The sequence below is a fragment of the Syngnathus scovelli genome, chromosome 22 (assembly GCF_024217435.2).
Source record: "Syngnathus scovelli strain Florida chromosome 22, RoL_Ssco_1.2, whole genome shotgun sequence".
Lineage (NCBI taxonomy): Eukaryota > Metazoa > Chordata > Actinopteri > Syngnathiformes > Syngnathidae > Syngnathus > Syngnathus scovelli.
Window position 1 is genome coordinate 3,513,148 of NC_090868.1, and position 14,392 is coordinate 3,527,539.

At 44.1% G+C, this 14,392-nt stretch overlaps 1 protein-coding gene across 5 annotated transcripts; it reads right to left on the reverse strand.

Moving 5' to 3' along the window:
• Positions 1–223: 223 nt before the first annotated feature.
• gas2l3 (growth arrest-specific 2 like 3) lies at positions 224–13,855 on the reverse strand. 5 transcript variants are annotated; one of them, XM_049760682.2, is made up of 11 exons: positions 12,684–13,855; positions 11,805–11,888; positions 10,918–11,096; positions 6,814–6,869; positions 4,850–5,042; positions 4,423–4,567; positions 4,215–4,356; positions 3,680–3,743; positions 3,470–3,611; positions 2,925–3,032; positions 224–2,392 (listed from the first exon to the last, which is right to left on the reverse strand). In XM_049760682.2, exons 5-11 carry the CDS (start codon positions 5,038–5,040, stop codon positions 1,151–1,153), a joined length of 2,034 nt encoding a protein of 677 aa, XP_049616639.1. In that variant the 5' UTR covers positions 5,041–5,042; positions 6,814–6,869; positions 10,918–11,096; positions 11,805–11,888; positions 12,684–13,855; the 3' UTR covers positions 224–1,150. The 5 variants fall into 5 exon arrangements, with proteins under 5 accessions (XP_049616639.1, XP_068505703.1, XP_049616641.1 ...); XM_068649602.1 differs by lacking the exons at positions 10,918–11,096; positions 11,805–11,888; positions 12,684–13,855 and adding an exon at positions 7,753–10,850 and having other exon boundaries at positions 4,423–4,562; XM_049760684.2 differs by lacking the exons at positions 10,918–11,096; positions 11,805–11,888; positions 12,684–13,855 and adding an exon at positions 7,753–10,850.
• Positions 13,856–14,392: the final 537 nt, after the last annotated feature.

A 14,392-nucleotide genomic window follows, 5' to 3' on the forward strand; every position in this document is an offset into this window, starting at 1 on the left:
ACGTTACATTGAACCCTATTGAGAACGTGTCAAAAGGGGCCAGACTTCGAATTGCATTCATTCCGGGAGTCGCTGATGTTTTCATTCAGCAGAATTGTTTCGATGAATAACCACTTGAATTGGAAATCAAACAAATCGACGTCGTATTTCGGACAAGGAGGAAATGTGTTCAAATGCACACACTTGAATTGATCCACCGCAAGAATTGAAAATGCAGTCGAGATGGATTTCCACCCGTTTATTAGAAAACAACCACGTCAAACAAACAGCTTCTGGGACAAGAGACAAGGTCAAAGTTCAGTGTGACAAACAGAGGTTTCTGTAAAGTGCCAAACACAAAGGGGGGGGGGGGGGGGAAGCATTGGAATCCTCTCTACTTAGGAATACAGACAAACATCACATGGAAAAGTAGAATTTCAACACACCAACATAAAAACGACAAAAAAAAAACCGTTTACGCACTCAAAGCGATGGCATGGCCTGACGAGAGGAAAAAAAAAAGTTTGATCAGTAGTTTATCCGTAACCTTTGCCTCCTTATAAAGTGTTTGTACACACTGTGCAAGTGTTTGTACACACTGTGCAAATTTCATTTGACAAAAAAAAAAAAAATAAAAATCATCCCCTTCACCCATCTCATACATTCGAATGCCAATCACCGGTTTGTGACGATGACAGAGGACTTGATCTCGATGTCGCTCTCCGTCACTCCCTGGAGAAATAAAATGGTTCCAGTTCCGGTTGCGTCGTTTAGAAACGACACGTATGACTTTGGTCGCCTTGTCTGCTTTCGAAGCTCACTTTGGACAAAGTCTCTCAGACCGTCGCGACTGCCGCGTGTGTAAAAATGTAAAGAGTCAAAGTAAGTGTTAAAGAGGAACCGTCGATTATTCCACCGCAAAGACGAGACCTAAAAACTGTCGCTCACTTTTGGATGAAAAATGTGGAATAGGCTCCAAACAAAAAAAAAAAAGGGCTGTCCAAACTACAGTCCGAGGGCCGCGTAATAAAACTTTTGGACACCCCTGCTACGGAGAATAAAATGGCAGTAGACTTGACTCAATAAGGGTTAGTTTGAAAGGAGCAGAAACAAGTGCAGATTTTTTTTTTTTCCCCCGAATTCACCAGCCTGCTGGTAAAGGCCCTTCCCATCAGGTCTTCGGCCTTCTTCGACAGTTCATTTCGAAATAAGGGTCTTCGCGCTTGCCTCTGTACTGAGGGATCTTCCTGCTGGTGCCGTGCTCCGGTTTCGCTATGACATCCGGGGTGGTCTTCGGTGGGGCCGAGACGAGAGTGGACTCGGCTTTGATGGTGTTCGTCAAAGCGGACGTTTTTTGTCCTGCCTTCTGGGTTGTGGTGGTGGTTTCTTTCTGGTTGGCTTTGGTGCTGGTGGTGAGGGCACCGTTGCCCCCAGGGTGTCGCCAAGGGGCAGCGGGACCTCGTTGGAAGGGGCTGGAATCCTTGGTCGGGGCCGGCACCTTGGTTTTGGCTGCGGTGTCTTTAACGGTTAGAGGTGAGGTGGATTCTGGCCTAGTTGGGGAGGCTTGCAGAACGGGCGTGGCCGCATTACGCGCTGCCGCCCGGACCCTCCTTGCTGTCTCGAGACGGAGGCGTGAGGCGGGGGAGCCGGGGCGGCGCTGCGCGAGGCGGGTGCGCTGGCCGGTGCCCGTCGGGGGTCGGGCATCTTTCGGGGCGGTGGCAGGGCGTGGCATGGCGATGGGACTGGATGGTTTGGGGCATTTGGAAGAAGGCTCGGGGCAGACAGGACTCCTCGGCTGAGAAGCGGGGATTCGAGTGGGCGGTCGAAGCCTCGCTCTGGATGCAGCGTATGGTTCTGCTTGGGGCGTCAAAGCTCTACGCTGGACCTGCACTGGACTGGGGGACTGCTTGGAGCTGCCCACAGGTGTGCTGGGCAAAGAAGAAGAGGAGGAGGAGGAGGAAGAGGAGACTTTGGTAGAGACTGGCAAAGGCAGCTGGGTGGGCTTCCTCGGGGCGGGCGACGTTAACTGGAGGTTCTTCTTTGGCACCGCGCCAGCCCCTTTCCTAGCCAGCGTGGGCGTGCAGGCAGGCGAAGCGGCGTAGGAGCGACACGTCTGACCCGTGGCTGGCGGCGAGGTCTTGCAGACCGAGCCTGAGGAGGAGGACGACGAGGAAGAGGACGACGAAGACGAGGAGATAAGGTCGTCGACAGCCGCCAAGGGGTCCATCTCAGGAGGTGGCGCCGTACTGCCGTGGTGACCTCCCAAGCCTGGCGGGCCCTTCTGAAAGGCCAGGATCTTCTGCTCCAAGGTGGTGAACTGCAGCACGCGCAGCGGGTCGTACTTGCTGAGGAAGCCATGTAGCGTGTCCCAGCCGCCCCCGACGCGCACCATCACGTGTTTGCCGTGAAGCATCTGAGGACAACGACAAGTTTCGGCTTCAATGTCAACCAATCGTGAAGAAGCACTTCGGCTCATGATGTAATGGGACTAACGCCGCGGGTCATAACGAGCTTACCTGCAGCGCTTTAAAGTGGTGCTAACATATAAACAGCACTTTGGGACATAGAATTAAAATATTTATTTAAGCTATATATATATTTTTTTAATGTGCAATTAATACATTTTGATTGACTCACCTCTGCCTCGTTCTTTTAAAAATGTGTCTTTACGCTAATCGCATGGCTAAAACGTAAAGCTAACATAAACAGCAAATGAAATTATTTCGGCATTACTTATGGTCGCCTGCTTTGCAACATTATTATTTTACAAAGCCGAAACACCGACAATAGAGAAAGCAATGCAGAAAAAAAAGCCTTACGGGTTTCGGGTAGTAATTCACTCAGGGAGTATCGAATTTCTGATGGAACAACGAGATCCTTCTCAATACACACTGTGTCCCTTTGAGAGTTTGGATTACCGATGTGGAGTAGCCGGGAACTCTCACCCGAATAAAGATGGTCTTGTCCCCGAGTCGGTAGCGACCTTCTGACAGGTACTCAATGGACACCCTGTTGGAGCAGTTGCAGCAAGGCGGGTCGTCGGCGCCGTGTTCCTGAAAAAGGGAAAAGTGAGGAGGGTTGATTTTTTGGAATTCACCACAATTATAATCACGGTTAAAAAAAAAAATAAACGGCAGATGGCTTGAAGGCAACATGATAATATGTCGATTATTGTCTCCAAGCTGCACATTTGGAGCTATTTATGTTTTGGATTCCACTTCACATATTCTTAGAGTCAGAAAACCCACCCAGATGGGAGAAAAAAAATAAAAAAAATCTGTGCATTTATTTAATGCCACGTGCAGTAGCGAGTCACAGAGTGCCTGCGGACGTGGTCACATGGTCAGCTTCGGTGCGTCATGCCCAGACCAGTCAAGCGGCAGGGCCGGCCGGACACCATCTTGGACGCGGGGGCACGTGGACGTTACGGATGAATTTAGAGCTCACGTGTGACCAAAAATATAGATTTTGGAATATATTTAAGACTCACCCCTGACTGGTAAAGGCCGCCATGTTGGCAGCATACGCTGAAGGTCTGGACGGCCGGCGGCGGCTCCTCGGTCAGGAGCAGGGTCTCCTCCAGCTCGATCTCCTTCTCCAGTTTGACCAGCACAGGAGGTTCCACGCCGTACCTGCCGAGTTTTTGCGTTAGCATGGATTCTTTCTCGTAATCTGTTATGAAAACACAAAATTGACCTACTTGGAGACGATGCGTCCAATTTGCAGGAGGCAGAGGCAGACCTGCCTGGGCTCCTTGTGCAGCACTGAAAAGAAATAAAAATAATATTGTGACTTTATGAGTAAATAACACGAGGCAGCAGCTGTCCTCTCGGCTCGTTTCGACAACATCCGGGACGACAGAGGTGCAACGCTTGAAAACGTGACATGGAAGTTAATGATTCCCCGAAGGGAGGATGCTTGGGTGAATCATGCAGAAGGGAACAGAAATTTAGAGCAGAGAGCCGAAATGTACGGATATTAATAAAACCGCTCGCAGCCTGGCTTGCTTTTGCTTGTGTGATTCGATTTGGGAGACTTTATCACGACGAATGAAGTCATCGGCAATTTAAAATAAAAAAAAAAGTACTTGCAGGCTAAGAAAAACAGGCCGTAATGGGATTTGGGGAATAAAATAAGCCTTTTGTTCGAATTTAGTTCCATAACAGAAGAAAATCCCTTTGACGATTATGCAAAGCGTTTTGCGGGATTAGAAAAATTCGGCGGCGTCAACCCACCGAGCCCCTCGGACTCAAAGAGGTACGTCTCGTCCACGCCGATTCGCCGACACCAGGACAGGAAGTTGGCAGTGTTGTCACGAGCGAAAAAGGAACCTGGAGAGGCGTCGAGCTTACAGGCAACCTTCTGCGTTGGAAAAAGCTATTGGAATAAAAAAAAAAAAAAAATCAGATCATAAAGCTCAAATGAAATAATTTGATTGCTCACCTTGCCGAGTGCAGACGGGCAACTCTGGGCGATTTTATTCTGCAGGGCGCCGATAAGTTTGCAGAGCTTGACGCCGTTGTTGAGTTCCTCCATGAAGAACTCGGCCCTCACCTCCTCTTCTGGAAAAGTCAATCGATTGTCTGCACTTAAAAAAAATATGGGACCTGCCGCTGAATTCTTAAGTGGGACAAAATCCACAATAGGCACAAAGTGACAAAGATTGACCCAGTTTTTTTTTTTTTTTTTTAAAACCAACAACAAAAGTAACTTAACCCGGCTGCACCTGACTTCCAGAGCTTCTAGTCAAGTTTGAAAAGAAACAATAGTTGGGTCATTCCAGTCACGTTTCCGAGCGATACCGAAAAAAACAACACCAGTTTCGATTTCCTCCCTGCGAAATTATAAACGATTAGGCTCTAAAACGTACCCAGCATGCCCGTGAGCCAGATGGCGAGATCCTCCTGCATGGGTACCAGGGTGGCTTCGTGCCGAACGGCCAGCCACTGGTCGTACTGGAAGACGTCGGTGAGGCCGGGCCCGCGGCCGTGCCGCTGCGCCAACGGGCTGCGGGGACTCCGCGGGCTCAGGATGGGGGCGTCGAACTTCTCGCCAAACCATACCTAGAAGCAGAGGAACATAAAAAAATGGGTTTTAGTCACGCCCAAATTATTAGGGAATTATCAAAACCCATTCTTTCATTGTTTACAAGCTCGGGAAATCGCTAGCAGATGTCCATGGAGATGACTCATTCGGACAGATGTTACGCAATTTATTACGAGGCGGCCACGCCCCCCCCCACACACACACCCCACAGCGATAATCTCGATGTCCATTACATGCCGATATTACATTCCTTCCATTGTTATTGTGTTGAGAACAAGGCAGGGTCTTGAAACATTCTCGTCGATTCCGCCGACAAACAGGAAGGCGAACAGAGACGGAATTATTTAACAATATTTTCTACGATATTACTAAAATAAATGTTGAAAGTTTTCCCACGGCTTTCACGACAAACTAAATTCAAATTTATTTATACAATTAGCAGTCCACTGCGGGGAACGGACTAATTTCCTCGAATAAATTTGTCAGATTTTATTAGTTTAAAAAAAAAAAAAAGAAAAATAGTCCCTGCAGGCAACACGTGAGGTGAACAGCTGGAGCAAACGCCTCGGGAATGACCTTTCCACCCGAGCGCAGCACACGCAGAGAAAGAGTCACAAACTCGTGCACACCTGATGTTCTGAACGTGAACATATGACCTTGTATCAAAAGAGTCGAATCGACCCAGCTGGACAAACGCGAGTTATGTAACAAAACTCAGCTGGGAGCACTTGCATGTGTTTTTGTTTTTTTTCACACGACTAATTATGTAAAAAAAAAAGTACAGGTACTTAATTCAAATTTACATTGCGAGCAGATTAGCGTACCCCGATTAGCCAGTTCGCCATTTCCTTAAATCGCCTTTTTTTTCCCCAATGGAGGAATGTCTGCTGATAATCCGCCGACTAAATGCAACCTTACAGCGGAGAATTAAATCAGTACATTAAATTCCCCCCCCTCATGGAGTTGAGCTGATGCTCTTAACTTGATCCACTTATACCCGCAAGCCTCCTGCGATTGTAATAGGGTCAAAGGTAAAGGCGAGCCAAAACAATTCGATATTTAATGACAGCAGAAAGACCGATCGATGTCTTGATCCGTGTTGTCTATTACATAACTTGCACGTGAGACTTCAACTGGCAGATGCTCGCTTTTAATGATGCGTTCAGGGACTTGGTCCTTTTTTTGCAGCCCGCTGCATGACGCAACCGGAAACTCGATTGCAGAGTCATTGCAGTCGATTATGGATCAATATCAGCCCTCGGGGGTCTCTTGGATAATCAATACATCTGATTTAGGGCTCCTTTATTTTTGGTTGATGCTGTGATTGATGAAAAGACAATGGAGGATTGCCTGCCACCAAAAAAAAAAAAAATTGGTTGCAAAATACGTCGCGATGCAAAAAAACGTAACTTGACACTTTTGTTGTTTCGGATCTTCACGTGGTTGACGTTGCTTACTGGGAGGGGAAGGAGGAAAAAGTTTGGATTGCATTCCAGCCGCCCCTCCCGAAAATGCGCTAAAGACACTCCTCGGGGTCCCGAGAGCGGAACGCCAGACACGCGTGACGAGAATGAAACGGCGTGCCGTGACAGAGGTGGGCTTGCGTCAGTTGCTGGGTGAGAGACAGATGTCGACATTTTTTGGAATGTTATCAAAATAACGAGGGAGCTGCTGCTAACGTCATGAAAACAAAGCCTGGCTGAAGCTGGGCGGTGCTCAAAAAGGAGCAGCGATGCTTTTTTTTTTTGTGGTGTTGTCCATCTAACATGAATGAATTCATGAACTTACCTGGATGCCAGTCTGGACAGCCATGACTGCAATCACAGATGATTCACTTCTTCATTCTGTGGAAATATGAGCAAAAAAAAAAAAAAATAACAATAAGCATTCTTTCTGATGCAGTTGTTGAGTCACTGGTTGTTGGTATCGGCAGCCTCCGCGAGTATCCGATACCTTAAATTTGTATCGGCTTGATATCAACTTCAAAGTGCGACTAGAAAAACATGAGTTATTAGTTAATGTACCATCAAAGTTCTTCAGTAGCCAAATCAAACTCTATTAACAAATTTCCTTCTTTCTGATTGGCAAAATTAATTCAAAATCAAAACAGCCTAAGGTGAAACGTCTTCCCGGATTTGCTTTTGTGAACGTAACAAAGGTCCCACTGTAGTTTGGCCATCACGGCTTCCTGGCCTCAAATTTCTTCTTCAAACAATTCTCTTTTTGTTATCTTCTAAGACTCCAAATTAGGGCAACGAGAAATTCCGTTCATTTTGATACCTGGTAAGTCAAACTGAGCGCTCGTTAGTGATTGATAACGAGCGGAAATGCTTGTTTTCATTTTTCCGGAATAAAAAGTGACTCTCACGAGGAAATGACGTGGTTAGCGAGTGCTCCTCTCTTGCCCTTTCCCACACAGGATGTGAAGGATTACCCTCGACTCAACTGTCCCTTCGGGTATGTGTGAGAGCGTGTTTGTCAAAAGGGGGGGGGAAGCAATCACAGCATGGAGATCCTAATAACATTGATAATTTGGTCAACACAGCTGAGGCAATAGTGCAACCCCCCCCCCCCCCCCCAATCCCCCCCCCCCCCCCCTCCACCACACACAGCATCATCCCTCTCCAAATATGACCTCATATAACCGTCGCTATGGCACATTACTGACGTTGTCATGCAGAAAGATTTCCAAAAGAGTGCATTCCAAGAAAAGATGAGCTCACGTACCTTAATGGAATAAAAAAAAAAAAAAAAAATGACCGGAGAGTCTTCTCAATGCAAAAAGCACATTTCCCTCTCAGCTAGGATGCGTTAGCAAGCCGGTTAGAGTGGAGGCACACGAGTGAGTGGCGACGGAGAGCGAAGGGATGACAAGAAGAGAGGGAGGGGGGGAGTTAGGGATGGATGGGAGCAGGAGGAGGTGCTCTCTCTGACTGATGAAGTGCCGACGCTTGGTGAAACCAGGACTACCCCTTCAACCCCCCGAAAAAAAAAAAAAAATCCTGTCACAGCGGGACACTCACAAAGCTTCCATTGTTTCCTTTGCACCCCCTCGACGACTCCCCCCCTCCCCCCTGCACCAACTACTTCCACCAACCCAGGAACTCCCCAAACAGGCTGAAATGAAATATTTGTATATAGTTCATTGAGAATTTCAACACTATTCAAGCATTGTGTTGAAATGTCACCGTTGTGCTAAAGAGCTGGAGAACGTTGACATTTGGAATTTCAGAAGGAAAGGAACAATCCGGGCCTTCAAAACAACACGGCAAATGTTCGTCACTGTGCAAATGGACTGGCGCGACTTCCCACAGATGTCAACAAAAGGGCGAGATGGACGGAGGAGGCGACAAACAAAACTTGTGTTGTGGTAGCGATGAACTTGGGAGTGGCCCTCAACTCTTTCCACGCAAATTCCAAAATGGTTACCAGGAAAGGAAAAAAATAGCCATCTTCATTTTTTTCTCCCCTTTCTCAATTCTACTCACGGACAACAAACTAGTTCTTCACTCCTCGCTTCATTTTTATGTGTGTGGATTGAGCTGTTCCGAATCCAGGGATTAACGGAGTAAATGACGCACAGAAACCTCGGGATACAAAGATCGGATTTCGGTCGAGCAACCTGCACTTCTTGTTACGATGGAAATGACGGCTTTGTTTCGAGAACCGACGACTGATATTCGAGTCCAAAGAACTCAGATGTGATTTCCAGATGTTTGTTTCATTTCTGGCTCATTTTGAGAGTTCCAGAAGTCGATTAAAAAGGAAAGGAGCTCATTAGAGAGTCCTCGGGGTCTGAAATAAACAAGGATGATGGCGTGTGGAGGTGGGGGGGGGAGTAGACATCTGTCCGTCCACCTCCCACGCAGGTTCCTCTTCTCTAGTCACGGGCACTAATCAGTTAAGAGGATCAACGCTATTCCAGACAGCATCCACCTCCACGACGCGGCGTCATCACAACACAAACTCAGCACGTGGCGCGCACACACACACACACACGCAGCCCGTGCCATTAAACGAAGGGCGCATTATGTAAGGAGTTAAAAGTAGAACGTTCCAGACGAGTGTCCTTTTTGATTTTACACCGCGCTGCCCTGGGAATGCCCGGGAGGGATTCCAAAGATGAGTAAGAAATAAATCAAGAGTTGGCTCATGTGTAGTTTGAAATTTTTGAACACTCCCAGGAAATGTCATGTCTTTGGAAGTTCAACAAAAAAAAAAAAAAAGATGGCAAATGTTTTGAACATGAACAGCCTTATATAATTATGAGTCACTTTGAAACGAATTATAAAAAAAAAGGCAATGACCCGTTCAGTTCAGAGCACGCTACGACCTTCCTGCTGCGTGCGTTTGGACCTCAATTAAGTTTGTGGAGTTGAAAAAAATAAAAAAATAACCAAACGATGGGCGGCCAGAACCACCTCGAAATGAATCTCCTGCAACCTTCCCCTGGGTTCTGCCGGGCCCGAGAGAATACCAACTCCCCACTCGATCCAAGTCCTTCCTGCTGAGCCCTTTGTGTCTGGACTTAATTATCCTGTCACAGGAGTGTTTCATTTACAAGCCAGCTTCAATACAGAAGGGGCCCGGTTGATTTGAAAGGATGGGGGGGGAAGGGGGGAGTAAATATGTACAAGCGCTACCAAGTCCAGTGGAACCTCGGAGGTCAAACAATTCGATGAGGTCATTCCGTTGATAAGGCGGGCATTCTTTAAATTATAAACGGGTTTGTCTGGCAAGGCGCCCGGTCTGAGCCGTTACTGATGACCTTCTTCCCAAATATGCAAAACGAACGGCCATGACATCATCACGTCCCTTGCAGACTTCCCAGCAAATCAATTCCAACTAGCCGACCTCACAAGGCAATCTGAAGAGGCCTCGATGGGTTGTTACGACGATAGAAATACGAGTACAGCGGGAGTCGTTTGTGTCGCCAAGGCAAAAACTTACAGCAATGTAGGGCTCATTGTTAAGACTCCAAGGTAACCAAACGTAGCCTCCAAAAATACACAGAAGTATCCAAGACACGCCAAAGTAGGTCTACGTATTCTAGGAATTGCAAAATCCCCTCTTTCAGTGAAGGTCGGGCAAAACAGGAATGGAAATCAACCCCCCCCCCAACATGTGTAATATAAATAAAGGGTAATCTGCAATTTCATTATCATCTCCATTGTGTCGGCCCATATGCGCCTGGTGTAGTTGAACTCATTAAGCTTTTGTCTCATCTGGGCCGGTCTTATGTGGGTCTCCCAAGAATTTAACTGGCCCAAAATCCAAAGCCTGGTGCCAAAGATCAAGCAGATGGTGCCAATAGATAGATGAAGGCTGCCTTAGTATTATGTATTATTATTTAATTTATGATGCATTGGCTCACATAAAAAAAGAAATACATAATTTTAAATCATTCGTGAAACAATCCTTAATAATGACATTTGTAGCAAGATTTCAAATATACAGATTCAGTCACGTGACCGAGTGTGCACACTGCAAAGGGCGTATGCTGCACATCGAAATGACAAGTTCTTAAATCTAAATTCAGCAGTATCAGTTACTAATACTTTTTTTAGTCTCCCTCATCCCAAACATTCACGATCTTATCAGCAAGTGCAGCCCTCCCACGTTAGATGGACTAGCAGTGATCCTCTTAACTATTTATTCCCATCTGCCAATCAAGGATAAAAACGTGTGTCTAAACTTCAGGTTGTAGTTTTAACACGAGTACTCTAAAAGTACATTAAAAGCAGGAATGGGACTTGTAATTTGGTTTCTAGACTAAAGTAGGAGATGTAAGTTTTAATACAATGCACCACGAGGGATTTTCAAACTCTCTGATTAGTCTTTTCTCAAACTTTCATCACGTTTTTGCAAACAAAAACAACATTCTGGACTTACCAGCAGCACTGCGGTGATGAGAGTCTTTCAGTTTGCATCAAATCGGCTTTTCCTTGTGGGAAACGTGGACGTCGGCAAGGGAGTCATTTTTGTACGTCAACTTACCCTGTTGCGCTGCTGCTGTTCGAACCAGCCAATCAGAGCGCGCCTGCCTCTGGAGGGGGCGGGGTCTGGTTCACCTGCCATTAAAACCATCCATAGAGCGTTTTAATATGACAATTTGATTATTAGAAATCACAAAAAGGAATTACCATAAGAGACATTTCAGTTATGCTTATTATGGGATGATCAAAAGTAGTTGAATGCTTAATTGTAGTGAATAAGTTTAGTAAAAAGGCTTCCCTGCTGTATTGTCCTAAATGATGGCCCACTTTATAATAAACAATAAGGAAAGTGAATACTCTGTTTAGTCTCGTGAGAAAGCTGGAGGAGTATTGAGTGGGCCGCACCCTTCCCATACAGGATAATAAATACTTTGTGAAAGAGTCCAGTCTCACAGAAGCCCCTTTGAAGCTCCAAGTAACTAGATATTTCTTTGTTTGTTGTAAAGCATGTAAATTTAGAGCAGTTTCTAAATATTGGTGGTACACACACACGTAATGTCCCATTTGCAAAATGTGAATTATTTATTAAAATAAAATGTTTCACCACAACAAGTTTAGATTACACTATTTGAAGTTTTTTTTTAAATATATTATTCAGTGTTAATTTTTTTCATCTACATTGTTTCATACTCGCCGAGGTAAACAATCAACAAAAAAACTTTAAAATGATAAAGATACTTATTTGGGTAAAATATTATTTTTACTATAAATAAATCTTTATAAAATATACTAGGAAAATGTATATTAGGATTATTTTTGTTTTAAAAAATGTACAATGAATACCTCTGGACACAGCTGGCTCAAAACCTCGTACTGAGGCGACACCTGGTGGTGAAAAATGGACTGCATCTCCACGCTGATATTGGACTGACATAAAAAGCAAGAATGGATACATTTTCATTGTTAGCAATATTTAAATGCAATCTAAATTATAAGACGCTGATTAACTTTAGCTGCACGAATCTGTCAAGTAAAAAAAAAAGGGAAAAAAATGAATATTATATAAGTGATGCTGAATGTAACGTGCAAAGTGGTATGTTTAAACATTAGTACTTGATTTTTTTTTGGTGGGACATGGTATATTGATATTGCACGGTTTTAATCCGGTCTCGGGTCTTATTTAACGAAAACAAACATAGTTGATTGATAGATGCAATTTTCCAGACTGCCACAAGGCGGAGCTAGAATCCACTAAATAACTCCTTTGACTCCTCTGTAGTCTCACTGTGACCCAAAACTTTAAATTGAGGACTCCCGGGGGATGTGTAAGGACGTTACACGCAGTTAGCGTCCCACTGAGTTCTTTTGTTTGGTTGCTTGGCCTATACTTTGTCCCTTTTGCGCCATATGCCATTAGTGGCCAGGCTGTCAAATCATATGATGTGTGACTGCACATAGCTGTGCTGCGTTTATCACTTTTTTTTTTTGGGCACTGTTGGGGTTTGCATAACTAAAAGGTATGCATTCTGTGGTTTATTAATAACAAAGCTATTTTTCTTCATCAATCTATGCCAGTAATGTTTATTGACAGCAAAAAAAAAAGCAAATATGCTTTTAATATAGTAGTGGACAAATTCAAAATTCTTTGAATGCATGATCATTGAAAAATTCATACTGTAAATGACATCTTGGATATATATAAACTTACATTGTATTACTTACAAGTCACATGGTGAGTTCCAATACAAAACTTCAATTTCCTTGCAGATATGTTGTATCTAAAAGTAGGTAGTTAAACACATTAATTTCCTGTAACTTTTGCAAGGGAGGAATCGAATTGACAGATGATAGACAAACAGTACAGTTCATTTAATCTTTTTCCACTGATAGATCAATGCAGCCAAATGATGTGTACAGTTCTATACATATGTCATTTATGAACTTGGGTTAACTAGTTGATTTACATCATGCTCTGACAGTCATGTCAACAAAGACCAAATGACGAAAAATATGTATGCTTAACTATTAACTCAATCAAACGTAAGAACTCTGATCTGCGTTTCAAGTGTTTTATTATCTGATATTACACAAATTCACCTGCGTACACATTACAGTACATTGAGCTAACGTTAGCCTGTAGCCTGTATTGCTAATACGTTAGTTATTTGTTGATAACTAACAAAAACTTTCCATCCTGTTATTACTGCGTTATAATCCCGACAAAGTCGCCTTAACTAAATCTCAACGTTGATATTGAAAGAACGTGAAAAAACATCGGATAACTAGCATGTTATCTTACACTGTAATTACATTAGCGTACATTATTAGCTCGACTATTAACGTGTTGTTTACCTCAACAAATAAATAAAAACGTTAGTCTATGATTTTTCTTAATTAATTGAATATAGTAACCATAATATTGATTTTTTTTATGAGTTAGCAGAGGGAAAGACTGTGGTACAAACAGCGTCAAGGCGATGCTACAACATTGTATTGCTAGTAAACGGCGTTTCGAGGCGTTATTAACTATTCATCCATTACTAACAATAATACACTTGTAGATAACACTAGTTAGCAGCTAATAGGATTATCCCAATGTCCTCACAGCGGCTCGGTAGTATCCTCGTCAAGTTAGCTTGGGACGCTAAGCTACCATGCTAACTAGCTAGCGGCGAACTCATGAGCTCCGAATTCGGTTGACGGGCGTGGGTTGTCCAAACGGGCGGCGGCCGAGGTGAACTCCGGTGCGCTCCGCTAAATAAAAAAAAGACGTGCAGCCGAAAGTGGCACGCAATTCAAACACATATTTCCCCACCGCATGCTTGTCAAATCTTCAAAATGGGGTCTGTTAACGTCCGTCTCCGCCATTTTGTGACAGGTTTTTTTTTTTTTTCATTGAGTAAAGGGGGTACGCGTAATGGTTGAATGTAACCCTGTCAAGAAGATAACATTTGGCAGTTACACTCAAAAGGGGTCGCGGGGTGGATGGGGGGTGGGTCAAGCAACGATGAAAGTTTTAGGAGGGTCACGAAGGTGCAAAATATAAGTTATACTTAATAACCAGTTGCTTATGCAATAACGCAAATCAGGAGGCGATTTGCATTGCAAAAACAGAGTTTGAAGAAGCAAAACAAAGTAATTGGAATTACGGAATATATTAGTTAATTGGACCGGAATTGTAAATTTGACTTGGAAATAATTCTTCAAACAAAGAGCAAGCTTAAAAACACGGATACTTTAAAATTTGCGTTTTTATAACGCACTTACATTACAGTATCGCTTAATCAGTCTCATTAACAAGCAATGCATTTTAACTAGTTCTAAAGTTGATAAAAACGAGTGAAATTCTACCTGGTAAGAAGACGTCATAAACAAACCTTAATCTCAGATTTATTCTTGGTTGCATGCATTTTTTTGCCACATACTCCAAG